The 26,169-nt window shown below is 48.5% G+C and overlaps 1 protein-coding gene across 1 annotated transcript in view; it reads left to right on the top strand.

The window, feature by feature from the left end:
* Positions 1-3,820: 3,820 nt before the first annotated feature.
* LOC146835277 (peroxiredoxin) overlaps positions 3,821-26,169 on the top strand; it is a 71,524-nt gene continuing 49,175 nt past the window's right edge. The window contains exons 1-2 of the mRNA XM_085602857.1: positions 3,821-3,990; positions 22,316-22,432. Coding sequence (XP_085458983.1) covers positions 22,327-22,432 — 106 coding nt within the window. The 5' untranslated portion in view covers positions 3,821-3,990; positions 22,316-22,326. The remainder of the gene's footprint in view (positions 3,991-22,315; positions 22,433-26,169) is intronic.

The raw sequence follows: 26,169 nt of genomic DNA, 5'->3' as shown, positions 1-26,169 counted from the left end.
TTACTGAATACATTTTCTTAAGCTCTCTGCATCACTGATTTGGTGCATTGGTGCTTTATCAGTATTTATTCAATTGTAGCCTGGTGCCAGGGAATGCCACTTCACAGCACTACTTAGGTCATCGGACTGAGTGCAGGTGGAAACAGTGTCTTCACCAATGTTTGATCGGAGCACGTCTCAGTGTTGGCAGATGCAGGGGCACTGTGGAGGGTGGTCTATCTGCTTGGTCCGCATTAGATAGAAGCCTTCTATTGATGTGCATGCTGCCAATGCGGTGGGTTTTAGGATGACACTTGTTATTTGAGGGGTTTGGTCCCAAGATCTGCGTGGCATGTTCACGTTCTGCCTCCCTTGTTGAAAAGGAGAGTTTCAGGGCTAAAGTTGCTGCCAGCTTGCTCCATTAGTGGGGCTTTGATAGAGTTAATGTTTCTGCCGGCATGTTTCTGCTGTCTACTTGGGCTCAAACATGTGGCCAGGTTGTGGAGGCACTGGGAAAATTCTTGAATTCAAAGATTGTCCAGAAATGGGCATTAACACGTTTCCATGGAACATTTCAAAGATACGCTGGCAGAAAGCTCTGTATTTTGCCATCGAGTAGCCTGGTTTTGATTGTACCAGCTCACCAGCTATGACATCATTGCAGCTTGCAACCTATTGCACTAACAAGCTTCAAATGGGTCACAAAGCAAACATGGCTGAACCCTGAACATCTCTGAGACAAGTTTGTCTTGTCAGATAAAACCCTGTTTGCCCTGTGCAGTTGTGGGCATGGTTAAGATAGAACAGCAAACTAAATCCATTGACAATCTGAAAAGGGAAGCCTATGTTAGAATTTTGGGCACACTCCAGTGCTCAAAGAGGATTCTCTTTCTACAGTGGTACATTGTTTTGCAATCTGTTGGAGCTCCAGAGTGAAGGAATCAGCCAGGGGTGTGTAAAGATTACAAGCTGCTGTCAATCCAAAGGGAAGTGACCCCCAAAATTTGGGGTACCATGATGCTCTCCCTGTCATCAGCAGGGCATCCACCACGTTGGACTTCAATTCACCAAAATGCCAGAGGTAGCGGAAGGTACTTCACATGCCCCTTGACCTTCACTTTCACTCACACATACATATCCTTGTACATACACTCACATTCACACATACACACACACTCTGCCTACACATGCACACACACTCTGTCTTACATAAACATACTCAAACGGCAAGCAGGCACACAACATACATACATTTAATAGTATTTTTTTTTTACTTACCTCAGCTGCCAGGGATAGTAATATTCCCACTATTGGCAAATAATGTAATGTTATTCACTACTAATATAATAAGAAATTGACAAAAAAAAACGAGGTGAGTGTAGCCCCCACTCACATCCATAAGGACGAGCTGCTTCTGTCCTGCCACTGATTTTGCCACTGCTGACGCTAGGGGTCACAAAGACAGTGCAAGGGGTCACAAGGGGAATGGTAAGGGCACAGTAGCGACCACTAAATTACGTCCATGTCGAGCACTGGGTGCTGCAGGTGGCTCGATTGGTTGTTGCCGTGGCTCATCTTCCAACAGTCATCACAGAATTGACCGGAGTTCGTGTCGGAGGCGTTGCATTGAACAACCACTCTTATTGGATCTCACTTATAAGGTGCCACCACATTATAAACAAGCATTGGCATAGCCAATAGGTCTCGCCTTTGGGACCTTATAAGTGTTTAGCCATGCAACAGTTAATGTTGTTGCAGTAAGGATATTGTGCTGCATAACTAAATACTTATAAGGCCCCAAAGGCAAGACCTATTGGCTCTCTTCCTCTATCTCTACCTCTCTCTCTCTAACTCTCTCTCTCTCTACACCCCTCTCTCTACACCCCTCTCTACATACCTCTCTACCCACCTCTCTCTACACACCTTTCTCTCTCTCTACACACCTATCTCTCTCTCTCTACACACATCTCTCTCTCTCTCTATACACACCTCTCTCGCTCTACCTCTAAGTGGCAGCCGGAGCCTGATAGCACTGCTTGTCCTTTAAAAAAACAAGCATTGGCATAGCCAATAGGTCTCGCCTTTGGGACCTTATGTGTTTAACCATGCAACAGTTAATGTTGTTGCACCAAGGATATTGTGCTGCATAACTAAATACTTATAAGGTCCCAAAAGCGAGACCTATTGGCTATGCCAATGCTTGTTAAAGCTCCTGCCAGGTGGGAGCGGACCTGGTCTTTGCTCCCGCTTGGTGGGGGATTTAGAATTGCTCCCACCAAGTGAGAGCAAACACAGGTTTTGAAACAGATATATCCCGGGGGGTGCACCCCGGGCCATAGCTGCTGCTCTGGCACCTGGGGTGGACTCCCTGGGGCCATGATTGCTTAGGGAGGATAGCCGTGCGGCCCCCACTCCCTTAAAGGAATCAGCCCCGGGGTGGGCTCCCTGTGGTTTTTCGGTCTCGGGAGGGAAGGTTTATTGTTCCCCCCTCCCCCAATTTGTGCATTTTCAGCCTCGGGGGTGAGCTCCCCAGGCATTTTCAGGTTCGGGGAGGGGCCGCATGGCCCCCTTCCCATAAAAATTAATTTTGGCACCGGTGATGGGCTCTCTGGAACCACTCGGGGAGGAGAGCCGCACCTCCCCCCCCCTCCCTCCCCATAAAAAGTCTACTGAACGGATTTACACCAAATCACAAAAAGCACAATCTGCAAACCAAGATCTAGCTTCCTGCCAAATTTGGTTTAATTCATTTAAGTAGTTTTTGCTATAACCTCTCTTAAAGAAGTCTATGGAAAATGCAGGGAGATTTTAAGTTTTGAGACTACCCCCCCCCCCCCCCCCCCCACACACTTTTTCGCAGACCCCACTTGACGGATCATCTTGAAACTTTCCAGGAAGGAGCTGAGGAGGTTGAACTTTTCACCCTAAATGGGATGGGTATGCCCAGACGTGGGTCCCTTGCTCACTGTGCCACTGGATTCAAGCTAACCTGGCTGAAGAAGGGTGACATACCCCGAAACCGGTCCCAGGATTCTTGTTTCTGGTCCAGGGAGGACCTGGCCTGGCAGTTCGGTCTGGACTGTTCCCATGGGGCACAGGGTCAAGACTGATTTGCATATGGCTGGGTCCAAACTGGGGTGGCGTATTGGGCAAAAGAACGATGAATTTAACCCAGATCTTTTGACTGGGGGAGAATGTTTGCATTCTCAGCATTCCGTCCATCATTTGTATGCTGTAACAAACATGAGTCAGGGGTGTTCATGGAGTGTTTACATTAAAAATTGCATTAATAGCGCTTACTGCCCCTGACAAGGCAGTTATGAAGCACAGAGATATTCCAGGGGTACCCTGATACATACCAGTGGGGCATAGAGTCAGAGAGGTCCCGTGGACACTTTAAGAGGTGTGGGACGGGGTCAGTCAGCAGGATATTGGGGATACAGGCAGGGAAGGTATGTACGGGTGTAGATATAAAAAGAACGTACAGAGGAAGCAGGAACATAGTCGGTGTGTGCAGACAGCTAGCCGGGATGCTTGGAGATATGAGGAAGGTGCAACATAGGATAACATTTAGGGATAGGTGCAAATGGGGAGTTGAGGAAGACAGGGAAGGACAACAAAGGGCTCGTAGAGGGGTGGGCGCCCAGGCTGGGCTGGAGGCGCTGTAGGAGGCGAGTAGGCACTGCATGGACGGCACACGCGCCGCGTTGAGTTTAGTAACTCGAGAGCTCTGTCTAGTCATGGCGACGGAGCATCTGGGAAGCGCCCGGCGGGGGCTGGGGGCGGAGGGGACGAGTCTGTCTGCGAGCACGGTGAGATGCCCGGGAGGCGAGGGGGGCGGGGAGGCGGGTGAGATGAAGGATGGAGGTGGGGGCAGGGGAGGCGGCCCGCAGGGAGGGCAGGCCCCGCTTGCGAGTTCTGCCTCCTTATAAAGCCGAGCTCGGCCGGCAGCCCGGCCCCGGTGACAGAACCTCTGAGAAGTAGAGACCGCGTGGAGCGCAGGAGCCGAGGGTGAGTCTATGGATGCGTGAGGGATTCGAAGCGGGGCTTAGGCCGCCATCTTCTGCCCGCGAGGGAGGACTCGCGCGACCTCCCCCCGGCGCGTGCCGGCTCCCTTCACCGCGCCTGACGACTCCCTTCACCGCGCCTGACGACTAGCGCGAGGGGCTCCGAGCCGTACTAACTACGGGGGGGGGGCGGGGGTGAGGTGCACAAATAGAATGAAACATTCTACGTCAAGGGTCGCCCCCCCGAGCCGACGGTATCTCCCCCGCCTGTGTGCAGGTGGTTCAGGCCCTTGGCATTCCGAGACCCCCCCCCCACCGACCCCGCGTGGACTCCAGCAACAGATACAAAACGATAATTATCCACACAAATACAACCGCGTGAATGTGATTATCCTATAATTGCAGGAAGGCGCCCGCATATGTAAAGGCATGGGTGAAGTGGAGCCCACTCTAGGTTCCTTTGTTCGTAGCCTCGCAGGAGGCCCCCCATACCCGCGGCACCCACTCCCGCCTGTGAAGGTTGTATTGTAGCGCTTCCTGCTCTTAGGTGAGGCGCTGCAGCACCGCCTGGGTAGCTGTGAAAGGATGGGGCGTTGTACGGTGTCGCTGGGAGTGCCGATTCTGGCTAGAATGGGGTTCCATGCCACAAGTGATGGCATGGGACGCACCAGACACCAGTGATGTGAGGGATAAGGTCCAGATTTACGGCTTGAGTTATGCTGGCAGCGTTCGTTGATTCGGCAGGCTCCTTTCTAGTAAGCTGCGTTTATAAGGGAGATCCCAGTTGCGTGTGTGTATATACACTTGAAGATGAAGGATCACAAGAAAACAGCCAGCTGTGCATAAATCTTTTTCTTAGCAAACCATCTTGTACTACCTGAGGAAGGAGGAAGCTGAAACGTTGTAGTGGAAATATATCTTTTTTCCTTAGTGTATCCATTCTCGTGTATGTGTAACTCTTTTTTTCTTGCTGCCTCCAGCCCCGCTCTGCTACTATTTTATGAAGCTTCTGATTGTTTGATGAAACAGCAAGGTAACCCACAGTAGGAGTAAACTCTGTGTGATCTTGCTAGGGGCTGCTATGGTATTGACTGAACCGTTTGCTAATCTCCAGATAAAAGTTGCCCCATAGATGCAGCCACACACCAAAAAGCTATACTTGTGCCTGGGTTTGGCTGATGTGTTCTGGGTTTCTAGTATTGCTTGTGAGAATAATTGTATGTGCATGTGGTACAAAGAGGTTATCACATTTGAATGTGGTGATTCTGTAGCTGTGCCTACACTTATGTATGGAAGAGGAGTGCAGGATGAATTGGGTAGGGCAGGACAAAGAACCATCTTTCTGTAAGATGGCCGGAGTAGGTCTGAGTCATTTGTTTGGCAGCAGCCAGTTCAGAAAGATCTGCTTGTATACTTGCAGGTGTAAAGGGTTTATCAACAAAAGAATGGCTTGTGTGACTGTGGTTGTCAGCCAGTTTCACCCTAGAGATCTGTAGCAGTGCTTGTTCACTAAGGGAAGGCAAGACCCATTTGTTGAATTTCACAAACTATTCCACAATGAAGCGTCCATTCTAGAGTAAAACTAAAGGAGCATGCTGCTGTCCAAAGATTTTTCACGAGAAAGAAACCATCTACATTTAGAACAAGAATGTAACCAGCATTGGCATAGCCAATAGGTCTCCCCTTTGGAACCTTATAAGTGTTTAGCCATGCAACAGTTGATGTTCCAGCACCAAGGATATTGTGCTGGATAACTAAACACTTATAAGGTCCCAAAGGCGAGATCTATTGGCTATGCCAATGCTTGTTTTTGGAGAGAGTGGATGTATGAACAGACACATCTGCAGCACTGCCTAGAGGACTTAGAAAAAAAAGTTACAGATGAGACCAGAGAAGCAGGTAGCATCACTGTGTAGAGGACTTAGGATGTGGAATTACCGATGAGACCAATGAAGCAGCTAGCAGAGCTGCCTAGAGGACTAAGAATGAGGGATTGCCACTGGTAACAGAGACAGAGCTGCAGCACTGCCCAGAGGGCTTAGAATGTGGAATTACCAACAGAACCAGTGTAGCAAATAGCAGCACTGCTTAGAGGACTTAGAATGAGGATTTACCACTAGGACGAGAGAAACAGCCAGCAGCACTGAATGAGGAATTACCACTGTGACCAGAGACACAGCTGCAGCACTGCCTAGATGACTTAGAATTAGGAATTACCAACGGAATCAGATAAGCAGCTTGCAGCAATGCCTAGAACACTAGGAATGATGAATTACGACTGGAGCCAGAGAAGCAGCTAGAAACACTGGCTAGAGGACGAAGAATGAGGAATTGCCACTAAGAACAGACGCTGCTGCAGCACTGCCTAGAGAACTAAGAATGTGGAATTACGAATGGGAACAGAGACCTAGTTGCATCACTGCCTAGAGGACTAACAGTGAGGAATTACCAACAGGACCAGAGTAGCAGCTAACAACTACCTAGAGGGCTTAGAATGAGACATTACCTAAAGGACCAGAGAAGCAGCTAGCAGCACGGTCTAGAGGACTTAGAATGAGGAATTACTGACGGGATGTGAGAAGCAATTAGCAGCTTGCCTAGAGAACTAAGAGTGAAGAATTACCACTGTGATCAAAACCCAGCTGCAGCACTGCCTAGATGACTTGGAGTGAGGAATTACTGTTGGGCCAGAGTAGAAGCTAGTTGCATTGCCTAGAGAACTTATAAATGAGGAATTACCATTGGGACCAAGTAAGCAGCTGCAGTTTTGCTAGAGGACTTAGAATGAGGAATACCACTGGGACCAGAAGAGCAGCTGAAACGGTGTGTAGAGGACTAAGAATGAGGAATTACCACTGGACTAGAGAAGCAGCTAGCAGCATTGATTAATGAGTGGTTTAACGGGTTCTAACACGTGTGAACTGCTCCTCTCTTGTTACAAGAAGAAACAAAAAACTGTGAACGCTCTGGCATTTTTAAGAGCCAACGCATGCCATTAATATAGAAGTGCTGATGGCATTTTTTATTTATTATGTTTATACATCACTGTCATACAAAGCCCAAAGCAACTAGTTGGAGGAAAACGCCTGCCAAAGCAGGGTGAGCTGGCAGTTATCGCAAAATGTATTTTGGAAAGAGGAACACAAAGTAGAAAAACCAAGAATCAAAGAACAGTGTGAAATGAGAACGAAGCACAACAGGGTGGTGGAGCTTTCTTGTTACTAGTGTGTAACAGAGGAGGGAGAAGTTTCTCCCAGCCTGGAAAACTAATCTGAATGGTGCTGCTTCTGCGTTTACTATCCAGACGAGACCGCTCCCAGACTTCTGTGGCAGCCTCGCTTTGGAAGCTTAGCTGGGGAGACCTAGTCCTATTTTATTGCTCCTTTGCAATTGTGAGAACTCTGAAAAAGATGTTGCGTAAAAAAAACACTAGCATGGTACTTGCAGGCTGCCACTCTGAGTTACACGCATGGCCGGAGATGAGAAACTCTGGATCTCACTGGTGAGCTCCGATATTTTGGGGCGATATTGTTAATGTTTTAATGTGTCAAAAACACATAAATTAAAAATGTGTTAACATGGATTAGAGGGCGCAGCATCTCCGGTTGTGTGGACGCATTGCGGGGAGAAGTATTAAGCAGGTGTCCTGGAGGGCTTTAAGTGGGGTGAAAAAACTGCAAGGGTCTCTAAGGGGCATGGCCAATGTGATTAAAATGTTGGCTTAAAACATGGAAACTGAAAATCTGTGTGTAGCATAGTGTGCCGCCAGACTGGTATTTTGCTGCTCCTGTCACTGCATCCAGATATTTAATACAACATGTAACATTACACCTACAACAAGCTAGGCCTATTGGCTTTGTAAGTGGTTCTCTGATGTTCTAAGGGACAGTTTTGCTTATCGGGCTGCACACAGGCTGGACCTGGCAACTACTATGTGCTCCTAATAACCAGCGGTGATGAAGTGGCAGACTGGGTTTGCAGGTCATAAGGTGACCTGAGGCAGCGCCAGTATGCAGGTGGTGATGGTCTCACTGCATGGGATTGTTACAACTATGAAGGGCACTCATGCAGAGCAGCTGTGGCTCCCTAAACCACTGAGGACTGCAGGGGGTGCTGCAGTGTCACTGCTCCATGCAGTGGTGGGATGCGGCTGGTCGGGGTTCCATACCCGTGTCCATGCTGCTGGTTGAGGCTGTGTGATCGGTGTAACCGGTCAAGGTTCTGTGAGGGTGGGGGAGCCGGCAGGAGAAAGATGCTGGCCACGCTCCGAATCTTCATCTAACTCCATTTGTAAGTTATTGGCAATACTTGCATTCCAATCATGTCAATAAAGCTGGGATTTTGAACTGAGTGAGAGGGAGGCGGCCAAGCGCAGGGGGCGCGATACGGCAGTGGGACGTGTCTAGAGAGGCAGCGCAAAGAAGGGAGACAAGAGATGCTCCCTTGATATCCAAACACTATCGCTGGCATAGCACATGAAAGACACGGGTAGATTAAGTGACTTGCCCAGAATCACAGAAAGTTGAGTAGATACCGCGACGCGAGACGGAGAGGGCGGAGCGAGTGAGTGGTCGGGATGTGTGGGCGAGGAGTGAGAGGCACGCGCTTGGGAGAGCAGTCTGTTCTTTTTGGAAGCACATACTCGTGCTTGTGGCACGCCCCTGTGAGCTCCTACAAGGTGGATGCCGCCACAAGCACAAGTTTGTGCTTCCAAAAAGAGCAGAGCGACAGCTAAGGGTCCTCCTATGCAGCGCATGGGCGCTGCTTAGGCGAGACCTAAAAATCAGCTGAGCAAGCAAATCGCATTTTATCAAGAAGTTTTGCTGCTTTTCCGGCAGATATTGCCAGAAAAGCAGCTATTTTTCTATCACACAATCAACAAGGACACGCTAACATGCGTTAGCACTTGTTTCCTTGAGATAGCAGCCATTTTTTTGCTGCTATGCATGTCAGTGATATTTATCGCTAATGATATGCACAGTAGGCGTTCCTCACTAAAACAACATGGAAACAGTCGCAAACACAACTTCCCTCTATTATCAAAGTGGCCCCGGACCCGCGAAGCGATAAAGTCACGCTAACCACGATTATCGCTGGAATTTAACACCTGATTGAAACCTGACTTAACCTAACAATCCACCTCCCATTGACAAGCTGGCTAAGTCCACACTTGCCCATTAGCAAGCTTTACATTAGCGCCATGAAAATAGCGCTGGATTTCTCACACTGTTGCTGGTTTTCACCGCTGTCGCTGGATTTTACATCGCCTCTGAGCAAAGCTTTGCTAATACGCCGCTAACACAGAGACGTAATCCAGCAATAGCGCGCTAAGTGCACTTTGCGATAATTATCGCAGTCTGTTGATTATATGCCCCTAAGTTACTATTGTGCTGGGTTGCTTCACTTTTGTGACCTCGACACTGAAAGCCATTGGATGCCAGTAGATCCAGGTGAGAACCCTTTGCTTTTTCAATGCTTGTATCAGAAAATGAATCGAAACAGTGTGACTTGTTGCTGCGGAAGTGGTAATGATCAAAATAGAAGTTGTAAACTGCTCGAGGGACGAGGAAAATGGCAGTGAAGAAAGGGTGAAACGGGGCACAGCGTAATGCTAGGTTATCAGGGCAGGGTGAAAGACCCTGGCCACCTTCATTCTCCATTCTGCTTTTAAAAATCCTCGGCGGTGAAGGTGCAGGCTTTCAAAGACAGAGCTGCGGGAAGTTTCAAGGCCACATGCAAGTTCTGCAGGTAACCTGTAGCTCTTTTCACCCATGCCCCCGACCCACCCTCCATTTCCTGTTAAGTTGTCAACACCTTAGAGCTGAAAGCGATCATGAACCCTCATTACATTGCTCTGTTTTGTGCCTTGGAGCTTGCAGGGACTGGAAAGTTTAGGGTTGTTTCTTGGTAAAGCTAAATGGAAGTTGACAAGCTCGCACTGAAAGCGGCCCCCAAATGCTAGTGTTGCACTTGTGCACAGTAAGTACTTAAAACCACCACAGGCATTTAGCCACACGCTCTTCTGTTTCACTTTGAAGAGTACTCCCTCCTTCAAACAATACATGCAACAACTGTCTCAAAATGAGACCACATTAAATGCCTTTAAATCCAGAGGGACGTGTCTGGAGTAAATACCCTAAGAACGATATCTGCATTTATAAACCTAATCTCTGGAATGGAAATTTCAGCACCCGAAACAGGAACAGTAACTGGCGAAGACGGGCTTCCTGTAAAAGGAAGTGCTCTTGGTTTCTCCTGGTGTGGGGACTTTCCTTTTTGGGTCGAGTCTGTTTCTTGTTCATCAACAAACTTCTGGGTGCGGCAGGCTGGTGTTTCCCAGGCAGCCCTGCCCTAGTGTGAAATGTTGGCAGTTCTTGGTAGCGAGGACTGCCCTTGCTCATTGTTGGTTTGTCTGTATGCGCTCTCTACAGCACAAACCTAGCCATTAAGCAGTGGAGTGCTGTACCGTGCAATGCACTCCAAGGTTCACAGGTACCTGCAGAGGTAGCTGGGCTCTGGGAGCAGGAGTGAGGTAGTATTCTTCAGAGGGAGTCATCAGCGTGCTCCTAATGTAAAGCAAGAAGGGGAAAAAAAGAATGCGGGATAAGAAGGCATATTCAGGGGGGGTAAACGACGTTTACAACAAACCTTTTTTCTGCAGGGCATCACAACACGGTCGTTACAACGACCGCGTTGTGATTCCGAATACCATTACTCAGCAAGTCGGTTCAACGACTTGCACAGGGTGGGGGGGAGGGGTTAGATTCAAAATCCAACACCTTCCCTACTGTCCGCACAGACTGGAGTTGGAATAGTAAATTATACTATTCCAACATCCAGCGCCCCCCCCCCCCCCTGCGAGTCGTTCCGACTTGCGGAGTAATGGTATGCGGAATCACAACATTGTCGTAACAACCGCGTTGATTCCCTGCGGAAAAAAAGAATGCGGGATAAGGAGGCATATTCCTTTCCAAATTTCGGAGGAAGCTGTTGATCCTCATGCGATTTACATGGTAGTTCCTTAGCCCTGATGCGGTTGGGACTGATGACTGAACGGTTTCCTGGGCTCACTTTTTGTTAAAAGGCTTTGTCGTTAAAAGGCTCTTTACCCTATCCTGTAGGGGAAATACTGGTGCCATGCGTGATGTTGAAGGCAGGGCAGTAGTAGTGCGTAGGCCTTGGTGCCGAAGGGTGGGTAATGGGGCAGTGTAAGAATACTCCTGTGTACTTACAACCTTATTATAAAAGGTTGTTTTCATTGATGGTGTGTCTGGTCCACACATTAGAAGACGGCACCAGTTGGGCAGGTGCATTGTACACATCAGACTCTTCAGGGTTTCTTCTGGCAGGCCGGGAAGAAGACTGAGCCAAAGAAAGACCAAGGCCATTGAGATGAGCTGGATGGAAGTATGGCGAGTGGGTGGTGGTCATGAGATCCTGTTCTTGTTGCAGCCAGCTAGTGCAATGATTTTTGTAGTTGCCATTTTTTTTCTATGGATTTGTTTCCGGGCTGACATCCTTGACAAGTAGCCTAATGTTTACAACTATTGTTAACGGGTGTACAGGTAGCTGATGCTCGGCTGTCAGTCACTGGACCCTCGATCTATGCCTCCAACCCCCTGGCGATGTCCTTCACTCGAGGCATCTCTCCAAAGCTCTCAAGATCAGTCATAGCTTCCACTCCTAAAGAGGCCAACACTAGACAGTGACATCCTCTCCAACTACTGGCCCATCACTCGCTACATTTTATTGCCAAAATCATTGAAAACTCACACTATGTCCGTGCTGATCACCTGAACGACTACCTGTCTGGCTTCAGATCATGCTGCAGCAGGGAAGCTGCTTCTTTACTCCTCAGGCTAGGCGGTCTTGACTCCTGCTTCCTGATATTGCTTGACCTCTGCCACCTTGGGCAGAATTGACCATCCCACCCTCCCGCGCCCTGGTCACAAAAGGAATTAATCCGCAATGTCCTACACTTATGTTAAACTTAATACAGCATGCAACTCACCCAAGGGGTACCTCTGTGCTGCAGACAGTCTGGCAAACGTGAATTTATTTAGAATAGAAATGATTTGAGCATTTTTGTGTTTGTTGTATTCTTTGCAAAGATGGACATTAACTGAAGCTGTCCAGTGAACAGGAGCCAGGTAAGAGAGGCTCAAACACAGGGCACACTCGGCAATGCTTTCACATGTGTGCTTACATGTGTGGCAGGGAGTTAGTGTTGAGTTTCTGCTGAAGATTACAAGGGCCTTTGCCTCTTAGGAGTTGTAGGTAATGGTGTATATTTTAAATTTCTGCTTTGCTTAACTGCTAGCCAGTGTAAGGATGTCAACCGTGGGGCTGGAGCGGCTCCCGCCGTAAGTTTGAAATCGAGCCTGGCTGCCGTGTTTTGCACTACTTGTAATTTGGCCGTATGTCTGTCTGCTGCCAGTAGTGCATTGCCATAGACCAGACTTCGGATTAGTGCCTGGTCTAGCGTTCTTCTGGCTGTGATGGGGGAGATGAGGAAAGGCTCTTCGTAGTGAAGTGCATGGTATGAAAACAGATACCGGTAGTAGCCCCGATCTGCCCTTTCATAGACCGTGCTTTATCTATTTTTTACACCAAGATTTCACTTCCTGTCTAGGGTTCGAAACTGTGCCCAGTTCGGAGGGCCACCACTCATCCGACCAGCATTTGTTAGCCTTGCCAAACGGCATGCTCTTAGCTTCTTTTCCATCTTTCTCATCGGCACCAGTTTGTACACCTGGTCATGTATAGGTCTCAAAAGATCCCGATCACATGTGAAGTCCCCTAGGGCTCCAAAGTCTCTAATCTTCAACCTGTACATAGAGCGACTTGGTGCTTTACTCTGAGATGCTCCAATATGCCGATGATGCACAACTCTGAGTCTCCTTCTGACATCCAGCGCCTCGGACTGCTTGCACATCATCCAGATCTGGATGGTCAGCGCTTGAAGTTCAACTCAGCCAAGGTAAAATTCCTATTTATCAAGAACAAGAAACGCGATAAACTACAAACCTTGCTCAATGATGTGAACCTTGATGGCTTAAAACCCTGACCGTCATTGAATGCGGAGTCACTTGGACTCACCTTGAACACCAACTTTAACCTTCAAGGGACTCGTTAGCAACAAGATGGTTTGTTACCAGCTTTCCTAAACCATTCCTTCCAGGAAGAGACTTTAGAACTGCTGCTCAAGTCACTTTACTCCACCATCTGGATAGTGGTAATGGCCTAAAACATGACCTCCCACACTGGCACCTCATGGGGGTATCCTACACGCCTGTGCACCCCTCATCATGGCCTGAAGAAATATGATCAAATCACCCCCATTCTGATGGAACTGCTGGCTGGCCCGCACAATCTTCAAAACCAGACGCATCCTTTACAAAGCGATCCAGACCAGCACCAGGCTCTTCTTGCAGACCAGCTCACCAGCTCTGGTGGCTCTCGACACGCCCGCAGCCAGCACACCATCAGACTGCAGACTAAGTGAGGGAAAAAGACCGGCTGTTGAAATCTGTGCCCAGGATCTGGATCAATATCCCTCAAAGTAATCAGGACAGCCCCAAAGCCACTGCAAATTAGGAAGGTGGTGAAGACTCACTACTTCAAAGAACACTACAACACAAAGCATTAACCTTCCACAGCTTGGATTTGCGTACTACTCGTTGACTGTACGCTAGTCTTGGACCATGCACAGTGCTCTGCTGCTTTATGGCTGTTTGTGCAACACAAATATCATATTCATAAGTGCCTCACACAAAGCACACAACCACCGAAAGGTACATGCATAATCCTCCGCTCCATATATGGGAAACTGTTAAACTACTCCAGCCCCTGAGAGTTGTAGGCGAACTTCAGCCATAGGTCCCAGGACCATGACAGCCTGCTTCTGTTCAGCGCTTCTCTGTGGCTGGTGTGCGCAACAGCCAGAAGGCATGTGCTTTGGAACTTGTGAAAGTTTTGTGAATATCTAGGTAATATTCACTAGTTTCATGGGGTGTTTTTACTGTCAAGGTGTAGGTATAGTAAAACATTTCCCGTAAAATTGATGGCGTTTTCTACAATCTCATAATTCGCATAGTCTTCACTTCATCGTGAATGGCCGATTGGCTGCAGCATCTGTCTCTAAACAGGGACACTGTATATTTATTTATAAACTATTGGTTTGTGAGGTTTACATCCATGAGCTGGCTGGCATGTTGTGGGAAGGGCACTGTCCAGTTGTCTGAGGTCACAGTAGACCGTGTCAAGCTTTCAGTAGGCAAAGGCCATGCACCTATAGAAACATGAGTAAATTGGAAGATATGTAATATTTAAAGCCCTGGGAGTCTGGGTTAGGTGGGATGGTTTGGGGGAGCAGCAGAGTAGGGAATGAACAGACTAGGGAATGGAGGGATGTCAAATGCAAAGACAAACTAGCATTGGCAAAGCCAATAGTTCTCCCTTTTGAGAGCTGTGGCCTTTGGCATTGTTATAGTTCTGCAGTACAGCAGAGTGGGTGTTTTCAGTCTGGCTAAAACTAATTTTAAAAAGCAGTGACGCGGCCTGGTTTAATGCATTTAAAAAATGATTTTATAAAATGCATTGGTGCTGGTTGCATGTTTTTTTTGCAAAATTAATTTAGCCATGCTTCATAGTGAGCTGCTCTGCTATACACCATGGCTGCAGATCCTTGCCAAAGTTGGCAAGATCTGTGCTGTAAAGCATGAACAAACTGCAATGGCAGAGCAAATAGTCTAAAAGGCAAGACCTTTTGGGTTTGCCAGTGCTTGCTACGTCTTGGTACAACCCCCTTCCTCTAACCCCTCCTTCCTAGTTCTGAGAATGTTTAATTCCCGCTTGTGTGGGGGGAAATTACATTTGGCAAGAAATCCTATCCCAAAGAAAGCAATTGCACCCATGTCCTAGTGAAAATACATTTGGAAGCAGATAACCCATCCCAACAAAGATCCCTTTCAAAGGACGACTGGGAAGAAGAAAAACTAAGTGTCTCAATTACTGCGGAAGGATGGCCGTGAAGCTGAAGCACTCAGTACTTAGCCCACTCTCTAGCCAAAAGAGTAGATGATGTAAACACAAGAAGGCAACCAATAGTAAAAGGGAAGCCAACAAATGAGCAGAGGGTGGACTGCAAGCCGCTTGTAGACAATCTCTCGCAAGTGAGCACGCATGGTGCTGTTGCAAGCAAGACCTAACCAGCATTTCCAATGCAATGTCTTGCATTTACGAGAGTTTAAGCTATTGGCATTGTAAATGACAACGTTTTCTATTTTTTTTTTTTTTTAATAAAAAGCATTGTCATTTACAATGCCAATAGCTCAAACTTGTGTAAATGGAGACCTTTTGCATTGCAAATGGTAGGCATCACGGACGGCGGGTGTGATTGAGGAAGAAGGCACAGACAACATGGGGTAAACAAGGCAGGATAACGAGAGTGGGGGGGGGGGGGGGCTAAAAAGGTACCAAAGCACATCGTGCCTGCAGTAAGAGGAACTGAATAAAGAAAATAGTGCTCACAGTCTAACACGTACAGTGTAACAACCGAAGTAAAGGGGGCAGTCGCAATGGGAGGTGGAATGAAGAGGAGGAGGTACGAAACGCCTCTTTACGAATTAGAAGCCAGCATTTAGGACAGACCATGACACAAGCCAATATCAAATATGGGCGGAGTGTAGGGCTTCTATTCGCTACTCAATCGCCACAAGTCTTGCAGAGCAGCGCATGCGAGCTGGCTCAGGCTTGACCTTAAAAGGCTAAGAGTCCGAACAGCACAAATTAGGCCGAAAAGTGAGAGAAAGATATTCAGGTGAATGGAAGTGATCAAGGCTAAGCGGGAAAGATACGATCAAGGAAATACAAGAAAGGCAGGGCAAATGGGAGCTCTGCTTGGTGGCTAATTGGAGATCATTACTTGGAAGTTGTCAAAAACGATTAGTACGCCCGAAGACAAATTACTTTGAGGAGGCAATTAGATCTCGAGTTATTAGATGTGAACGTCAAGCTCTGGTTATAAACACAAATGCTTTTTTTGGACGGTGGCGTCCTGACACTTCATCTGGATTCCGAAGTGTGTAAATGAGGATCCTCTGGCGGCTGCCTCCTCGTTGGACCACGCCTGTCTGCAGCGCTGCTCTTAGCCCTGCAGAATTTTAACTAGATGCATGCTGCAAGTGCACCCACGGTCTCGGGCTGCAGAACTGGTTTCGGGCGGTTTCCCTTTCAAACGCGCTTGCTCAGCTTCTCTCCATACATTGCCTTAATATATTACCTAATGCTCAACACGGGGGTGGTGTGGAATCTCTTGCTCTGCAGAGTGCCCAGGATCACTATTGTAGTCTAGTGGAGCAGCTGGGACGGGATCTCTGGTTTTCTGGTTCCAGTTGCTACATTTCCCCTGTTGCCAGTGTCCTTGAGTGCAGGACAACGGTCAGTCCTGGAATTTCATTTAGGTTGTTGAGTCTGGCAACGCTGCAGAGCGCGGTGAGAGGGCGAGGATGCTCATTCGTGTTATGAGCAGGCCTGGCCTGGCATCTCTTCGCCCTTTCTGCCTCCTCCACGTCCAGGATTCCTACAGTGACTCGCGTGTACCCTTTAGTACTCCTTCTAGTACTTCCTGATCCATGTTCAATAACATGGCATCCTCTTGGATCTGACAGACTTGTCTGAAATGGGCATCTGCTTGCTATTAATTAAATGTGGCAAAGGAACTCTTACGGTTAAACCTAGTGCTGCCTTTAAGTGTCATTTTCTGAAACTTGGCGGCATGTTAACTAACTTTTCACGCAAGACGGCAAGTGAAGTTGCGTTGTGCGAAAGGGAGAGAGCAGAACTGCACCGTATTCTCCCAGTTCTGGCGTACTTGTGGCCGACTAGTGCCAACGCAGGTACCCTTGTGTCAAGTGAGGTACCCGCGCTGTGATCCTTTGAGGGCATTTCATTACTGTGCTCTGCAGAGTGGAGCAGCAGTGTAAACAGGAGATCAAAAGATTCCTCTCCATTACACTGGCCCCAAACAGATCATTTTGGTGCAAACCTAAGTTTAGAAGTATTTGAAAATATGGGTCTGCATCTCAGTACATGGGTGGATGCAAGGCAGTGTCCATGCTCCACCCATAAATGGCCTAGGTGATGCAAGGCAGTGCCCATGCTCCACCCATATATGGCCTAGGTGATGCAAGGCAGTGTCCATGCTCCACCCATAAATGGCCTAGGTGATGCATGGCAGTGTCCATGCTCCATCCATATATGGCCTAGGTGATGCAAGGCAGTGTCCATGCTCCACCCATAAATGGCCTAGGTGATGCATGGCAGTGTCCATGCTCCATCCATATATGGCCTAGGTGATGCATGGCAGTGTCCATGCTCCATCCATATCTGGCCTAGGTGATGCATGGCAGTGACCATGCTCCACCCATATATGGCCTAGGTGATGCATGGTAGTGTCCATGCTCCACCCATATATGGCCTAGGTGATGCATGGCAGTGTCCATGCTCCACCAATATATGGCCTAGGTGATGCATGGCAGTGTTGCGCTATTTTACAAATCCATGCAGATCTGTATTTGTGTGGCTTTGTAAATCCCAAGTGTTTTTGTTTTGTTTTTTTGTGCCAAAAAAGTGATACAATCAATTTATTTACCTCTGGTTTTTGATTCTTTGAGGAGACTGCATGTTTGAAATGGCCCTGGGGGACACTTTAAAAAGAAATGCAATTTGGCTGCCTTTGAGACCTCAATAGGGTCTTCTCAGACTCCTGTTTTCCAAAATTCATCCTGTATGCAAGCAAACCGCTTTCAGCGCTCTTCATCCATTGACCAGTTCAGGCGGTAGTCACACTTTCGAATCCCCGCCGCATATGGTGCAGGCTGGTGGTCAGCAGGCTCCAGCCTTTGGCTGTCTTACTGTGAGTGGCAGACTGCTTGTGCATTTCTACTTAATAAAAAAAAAAGTCCACTTAAGTGCCAAGCCTCATGGGTTACTCGCCTTTTGCATTTCGTGTTTAAAAAAAAAAAAAGTAGCTGTATTTTTTAGCTCGGTCAATGTTGAAACCCATTCGTTACCTGGCACCTTTGGACTGGACAGTTTCACTTTTCATAATTTTTAAATTTGAATGGCTGTTACAAATGTTTGCAAAAAAATCGCTGTTTTGTCAATGCCAGACTTGTGTGCCAATGCTTGTGTTAAAATGGCATCAGTTACTTTCCTTTTTCCGGCGAGGTTCTTTTGTTTTTGAGGCACTTGCTTGTCTGCTTATAACCAACGCCTGTGCAGGCTGGCAGAGCCGCCTAAAGGCGCCCCCACCCCCTGTTTTCACGGGGTCGGGGAGGATGGGCGGCGCCTGCTCTGCAGTGCCCGCACGTCCGGTGCCACATAAGCGCCGTGTACAGAAGGGCTCACCGGCTCCCTGGCACGACTGGACTCCAGTCTCCACCGCCTGCACACCGCTGCCGCTCCCCAGTGAACTCCACTGGCTTGTGCGTGTGTTTGCTCGGCAGGATCTCTTGGCCTGTGTGTGAGGGAACACAATAGCTTCTGTTTGGACTGCACGGCTGAGCGGGCGCCAAGAAGGATGTTATTGCTGTTCCAGTGTAACATCTAAACCCAAGGCATGCAATGAAACAGATGTTTACAGCACAAGGGAATTAAACTACTGAGGAGCCTGCCAGGCTGGAAAGCAGGTGTCCAATGCTGTCCAGGTTCGATGCAAGTGTTACAGCACACTTTACACTGGCACTGGGCTGGCATACTGTGCTCTTGGAGGGGTGGGGGCTACAGACACCAGATAAGACTGACCGCATTCAAGCTTCAAGGCTGTGATAATATTGAATTAAAATAACGATGGATTAAACCCAGATCTGTGACTGGGGGTGAATGTTTTGCCAATGTGAAACATTCCGTCCATCATCTTGTGTGTTTTGCTGTTAGCCCTATGTGGGAAGGGCATGCCCAGACGTGGGTCCCTTGCTCACTACGCCACTGGAGTCAAGCTATCCTGGCTGAAGAGGGGTGAAACCCCAAAACCAGTCCTAGGATGCTTGATTCCGGTCCAGGCAAGACATGGCTTGGCAGTTCGGGCTGGACTGTTCCCATGAGGCACAGGGTCAAGACTGATTTGCATATGGCCATGTCTGAACTGGGGTGGTGTAGTGGGCAAAAGAACGATGGATTTAACCCAGATCTGTGACTGGGGGTGAATGTTTTGCCAATGTGCAACATTCCGTCCATCATCTTGTGTGTTTTGCTGTTCACCCTATGTGGGAAGGGCATGCCCAGACGTGGGTCCCGTGCTCACTACGCCACTGGAGTCAAGCTATCCTGGCTGAAGAGGGGTGAAACCCTGAAACCGGTCCTAGGATGCTTGATTCCGGCCCAGGGAAGACATGGCTTGGCAGTTCAGGCTGGACTGCTCCCATGAGGTACAGGGTCAAGACTGATTTGCATATGGCCATGTCTGAACTGGGGTGGCGTGGTGAGCAAAATAACGATGGATTAAACCCAGATCTGTGACTGGGGGTGAATGTTTTGCCAATGTGCAACATTCCATCCATCATCTTGTGTGATAATATTGGGTCAGTGAGTCCGCTCTTCAGTGGACCAGACCACCTCGTGCAGCTTAGGGGTGGGCAACCGAGGAAGCAGGCTTGCTTATTTGAGCAGCTTCATGCATCGTGGGGTGCCCATATTCACGCCCAGTTTCATTGCTTGTTGGAGATGGGAGGTTGCCGGGTTCACAGTTGTAAACACAAACTTGATCTTTGACCTCTTCTCAGTCAAGTATTGTATCCAGCCACACCAGGGAGGTGATGTGGGGACCTATGCTGGATCCAAGGCCACTCATTTGTGAAGCGGCCTGACTGGGCACCCTGTGTTCATCATTTGGTTGGTGACTCTGCAGAGGGGATCTCCATTCTGGCTCTCCTGCTGAGGGCCCTCCGTCACCTTCCTTGGAGAGAAGGCGGACAATGGGCCCCTCGTGATGGAAGACCATTTGTCTGTTCCTAGTGCACCTACACGTGGGTGGTGCTCTCTGGCCATACTTGCGGGGACCTCTCTGCTACAAGTACTACTCTTTACTATTTAAAAAAAAAAAATTGGGGGGAGTTTTATATAGCGCGAACTTGACCCGAATCGGGTATCAGTTTTTACATGGCACCAGTTGCATTACATGAGGACACAAGTTTTTGTTAGGCACGGGGAGAATAAGTAATTTACCCAGAATAACAGGATGTTCAGCGTCATTGCCGAGACTTTAACCCAGTTCCCCAGATTCGAGGTCAACCACCCTCGCCGTTAGGCCCACTCCTCTCCCAATAGTAATTTAGAATTTACTTTTCAACACAATTATGCAACAGTGTAGCTCCTCGAGCGCTATTGTAGCTCCTCGAGCGGACCAGTGTGCAGAGACTGCAATGGAAACCAATAACTACATCCTTGGTGTGAATAGAATTCGTCTGGGTAAAGTACGGGCTATATAAATGCATAAATAAAAACAAGACCAGCATGGAGTGTAAAAAAAAAACGTGCACTCCTAATGAACTCTGAATACTTGATTTTATGTATAACCAGATTTAATCTGTGCCCTTACAGGCCGGATACAGTCTGCTTGGAATACAACTAGAACTTGTTTCCTGGCACTGGTTTCAATAGTTCAGTGACCCTTCTGTAGGTGGACAGGCCAAGAAACCCGAGGAGAGAGCTACCCTGGAGGCCTGACGGCTGTCAGAGCACCTCGTGCCCGACGGCAGAGCTTGGGTGCATCTCTTCTCGGCCAGTGTCTGGATGAGGTTAAAAACCCGCCTCTTCTGCGAGCTGGCAGCGTGGGCCGTAAGATTGGGGGTGGAAGCGTCAGATTACCCGACAATCACTGGCATATAATGTTAAAATACATTCTAAACAAAACAGGGCAAAACGGAGGGGCGTAAGAAGCGGTGGAAAGGGAGAGGAATTCGGAGTGGTAAGAGTATTTAGTGAGAAACGATAGTTTGTAAACATTTTTCAGGGCTTTTGAAACAGAGCGTCAGCCCTGCCAAGTTTCCCAGTTATGCAGGATATGCTGCCCCAGTCCTGGAGTTTTCTTTCAATTCTGGAATTTGTAGTATTAATTATAAAACAGGACTATGTCCCAGGATCGATTGGCAAAAAGCCTGGACTAGAGTAGCATCACGCGTGGAGCTAGGAAACCTGGCAGCTAGTGTTTTTGTCGGTGTGCATGCAAAAATCCCAGGTGAAATCTGACTGACACCTCACTATACCAGACTGAAGACACCTGTAACCACCCATTCATCAGAAAATACATTTTATTGGATGTCACCTCCACTGCCCAGGTTAAGCCACTGCTACTAGGCCTCTACCCCCACCTGTCCTACCTTACACCAAGAACACCCCTGTGTATGTTTGTACTGTACAAGTTACAGACTCCAGAACCCATAGGTACCTTCTAAAAGGGGAACATCAGTGTAGTGAAGAAAGTTATTTGCACAAACCTGAACATCGAATCGCCCCCACCAGGTGGTGTTCTGGAATGTTCACTCTTGTCAGATGGGAGTACTGAGACCGACTGACCTGTTTCTCCGAATGGCTGTCAAGTATTTCTGATGCACCTACCAGTCCTTGGTAGCCTGACTGCTCACCCTCCTTGTGCCACTGCCCTCTTTCGAACCCCCCCCCCCACTAATAAGCCATCCGACTTATCCGGGCCCACCACTGAGCTGAGTCGGTGCCTGTGATTTGTGCCCAGAGCGGAGCCTGGCACAGCTTCACTCTTCAGACAAGCCCCAGGCGCACATTTAAAATGCAAAACCTACAGAAGAAGGTAAATCGACAAAGCGCCCGTCACCTGTTGCACTTGTGGGCCATCTTTGGCTGTGACCCCATAGCACATGCTACGCCCATAGCTGTAAAAGGGTTTGCTGGCACTGATCGTAAGACTGAGCTGGGTGGGGTGGTACGGGTTCCCACAGACTCTTGCTTCTGCTTGCACTGTGGTGTTTTTCTGTATACCAGTAGTGTGGTGTGCTGTCGCAGTCATCTACAATGCAGTTGTATGGTGGTTTCATCCTTTGTTTCTCTTGAACCCATGAAGGCTAGTGTGGGGAGTTGAGGTGTTATCCCAGGTGGTCTTCAGTTGGGAGCTCCACTCTTGTCTAGGGGCACTGTTTAATGTGATCGACAGTCCACCGGTTGAAGGCCACGCGCCAATGGTTCTCCTCCAAGCAAGCTCTGAAGCCAGTGTTGGTCGTTTATGGGTAGACCTGTGGTACGCTCAAGAGCCCCCGAAGGACCTCGTTTCTGATTCTCTTCTACTTTTCTTTCAGTGCATAGCAAGATGTCTGCAGGCAAGGCACAGATTGGGAAACCTGCCCCTGAATTCCAGGCTACGGCCGTCATGCCTGGCGGCGAGTTCAAAGACATCAAGCTTACGGACTACAGAGGTAAGTGAGGTGAAAGGTCGCGGTCGGTTATCTTATCACAGAGAGCTATTGATTGTTGAAAGTAAACCATGGTCACAGCCAAGCAATGATTTGAATGAACGTGTTGGACCTTGAGCGCACCATAGATTGCCTGTTTCTGGGTTGAGGCGAGAGTTGGGTAAGGCCTGCTGATCAGTAGTCTCTGGTCATTGAGGCCTGGGACCCAGTTTGGGTTGAGTCTTTGGTCTACGATTAATTACACAACAAAAAGGCAATTTTTGTCTTTACTACTTGTTTTGGTAGCGTGAATCCCACCCAAGTGTGCTTTGGGTGCTGTAGAGGAGCCTCAAGAGCACGACAGAGAGCCCACCTTGCTGTAACTGGCGACGCACGAGCAGATCGTAGTGCAACAGTCGGGGCTTTAACCCCTTCCCTGTTAATGAGCCACGGGTGCCCTGTGCTCATGACTGGAGTGGTTCTGTCATGCTGCGGCCGTTGGCGCCTGTGCGGGCAATTAGCGCAGTGGGCGGAGTCGTGACGGAACCACTCCGTCATGAGCACAGCTCAACCGTGACTCATGACGGAGTGGCTCCGTCATGAGCACAGCGCCACCACGCTGCCCCCAAACCCGCCCCCCCCAGCGCTGCGGCGGAATTCCTGCCGCAGCCAAGGGGTTAAGTGGGGCTCGTCTCCAGCAATGAGACCAGTCCTCCTGGGCTCCAGGTCCCGTGCTTCCCAAACTTCTTAGAACCACTTCGTTCTGCTCCCTGAATGAATCCACCTAGCTTTAATGGATTGGGGACATTAGGTTGTGTATGTATGTGTGTGTCTATATATTCCTGTTATCCCTACTGCCAAGAGGGGTATCCACAACACGGGTACGGACTACAACGGCACTCAAAGATTAATTCGCAGATATATATATATATTTTTTTTTTCATAGCACCACAAAGTGAATCAGACCAGTGTCCGCCTATATATATAATTCATTCACGCGGTAGCAAATTATTTGCAGACAGCACATTTTTCCATTGAAATGGTCCCTTACTTTGCACAGGCTATTTTATGATAAACTGTACTGCACACAAATGTGTGGAAATCTGGTTTTAGAATAATTCCTGTTTGTGTCCCCAAGTAGTGTCTTGATTTGTTCTTATCCTATTAAAATCTCTTTCCATTACACTTCAGAATTGCAGAAAAGTGCTTAATTTTGCTTTCCTAATTGCTGAATGTGTATGGTTCTTTACAGGTATTTACGTTTTGTTGTAAATGGAAATCTGGAGGCCTGTCTTCTACTCCGTGTGCAGGCTTGCCCCATAATTCCTTTTTTTTTTCTGGCCACAAATTGAAAAGTCTCCGTGTTGAAGAATTAAAAAATATTTATATACAGCAGAAGACCTTGCCTGACATTACTGCAGTCTTTGAAGTGCAGAAAATGTGACACGATAAATATTTTAAAAGCATCTTTATTGCCTGGACTCTAGCGACCCACCAAAAATCTGGTCACTACCACCAGTTCGAGAAACGCTGCTCTAGATTCATGGCCCTATCTGTAGTCAAAATCACTTAATTCCCTAATGTCAGTAAGTCCGCCTCCCCCCCCCCCCCCCTTTCCGCTCCGAAGCCTCCGAGATCTGCGGCGTACCCCAAGGATCATCTCTCAGCCCGACATTGTTCAACAACTACATGGCCCCGCTCGCCTACGTCCCCAGACAGCATGACCTCAACATCATCTCCTACGCCAACGACACACAGCTGATTCTCTCCCTCACCAAGGATCCACTCACTGCCAAAACCAACCTCCACGAAGGAATGAAAGCTGTCGCAGAATGGATGAAGAACAGCTGTCTGAAGCTGAACTCGGACAGGACGGAGGTTATCCTCCTCGGCTCCACCCCCTCAGCCTGGGATGACTCTTGGTGGCCGACCGCCCTGGGAGCAGCACCGACACCCACCGACCACGCACGCAACCTGGGGTTCATCCTAGACTCAACGCTCTCCATGACCAAACAAGTCAATGCTGTCTCCTCCTCCCGCTTCAACACCCTCCACATGCTCCGCAAGACCTACAGGTGGATCCCCACCAACACAAGAACGGTCACCCAGGCCCTCGTCAGCAGGCTGGACTACGGAAACAACCTCTATGCGGGAGCCCCGGCCAAACTGCTATAACAACTACAACGCATACAGAGCGCCTTTGCCCGCCTGATGCTCGACATCCCCCGACACAGCCACATTCCCCCCCTCCCCCCACAAGAGACCTGCACTGGCTCCCCATCAACAAGAGTATCACCTTCAAGCTCCTCACCCACGCACACAAGGCACTCCATGACACCGGACCAGCATACCTCATCAGACGACTCACATTCTACACCCTGAACTGCCAGCTCCCCTCCGCCGACCTTGCTCTTATCACCATCCCCCGCATCCGAAGAACAACCTCCGGCGGCTGATCGTTCTCCCACCTCACCACCAAGACCTGGAACACCCTCCCCATCCTCCTACGGCAGACCCAGGACCTACTCCCCTTCAGGAGACTACTCCAGACTGGACTCTTCGAGCAGTAGCAGCACCCCCCCCCCCCCCCAGCGCTTTGAGACCCTCACGGGTGAGTAGTGCGCTTCACACACAAAGGTCATGATCGATTTGAGCAAACATGCAAACTTATCTGTCCCTATTTGCGTTTTACCTTCTCATGCATTTGCTCAGTATATTTATATATTTTTTTTATGCACGATAGAACTGTCAGTGACCCTAGCCACCTCCAGCTGTTTGGGTGAGTTGAGGTTGTGGCTGTTTTTACGATGGCGCACCACTGAGAGCTGAAATGTAGGTGAGACTGGAGGTTGTGTGAGGGTCTCAGTGCAAGCTGCGGGTCCCGAAGGTTGTGGTGATAGATACACATGCTTTACTCCTTGGTGGAGGTTCCGGGTCCTCTATCCCGATCTCTTCCCCTTCATCCCATTTTCATGGCTAACCGCTTTCAGCGCCTTGACTCCTCTGGGCATTTGTTTTGCGCTCTAAATCTTTCATTTCACATCCAAAGCTTGGCCTCTCTGAAGAGCACAAAGCGAGTTAGAGCTGTATTTGTGACAGTGTGTAAAGAAGGTACAGAGCTGCCACAATGCAGCAAAAGAAAAGGGAACACGGTGCTTGGAGTTGAGTGGGTGGCATTTGTGGGGTACTAGTGACGTGGAGGAGGTGAAAGGAAGTTTGGTCAGAAGATGAGTAATGTATAGATGGAAGACTTCAGAAAAATGTGGGAAGAAAAGGGTGGAATTCCATAATGTGGTGAGAACAGGAGTGAAGGATTCTCTGAAGCCACCGCCCCTTAACTTTAGTAATTCTCATTTTCAGAATTGAAACTTTTTTAGTTCGGATTCTTAACAAAATCACTGTTACTAGTTTATCCGATACAGGTAACCCACATCTGCAATGTCAATATGGCTGCTTTTTAGATGTATGCGCTTGTGATGTCAGGGTGCAATGACCGTTCCTGTGCACCCTGGGTGAACCACAGGCCTTTAGTTTCGGTGTTTTAAGCCACGCCCTTAGTTAAATCAGCCAGGCCACCTGGAAAAGATTAATAGTAGTGCTTCGACCACGCCCCTTTCAGACACAATCTTTTTCATCTCACTTTAAGCTCTTGGAGCATTGGTCCTGAATTAGAAGGCAGCATAGGTTGCAGTGTTTGAAGTGTAGATGTGTTGGGTTTTTTAAACTGTAAACTACAGGTTCAGCATCAATCTAATACAAAC

Source organism: Triturus cristatus, chromosome 4_2, assembly GCF_964204655.1.
Source record: "Triturus cristatus chromosome 4_2, aTriCri1.1, whole genome shotgun sequence".
Taxonomy (NCBI): domain Eukaryota; kingdom Metazoa; phylum Chordata; class Amphibia; order Caudata; family Salamandridae; genus Triturus; species Triturus cristatus.
The sequence above is the reverse complement of the archived record's forward strand: the minus strand, read 5'-3'. Positions and strand labels throughout refer to the sequence as shown.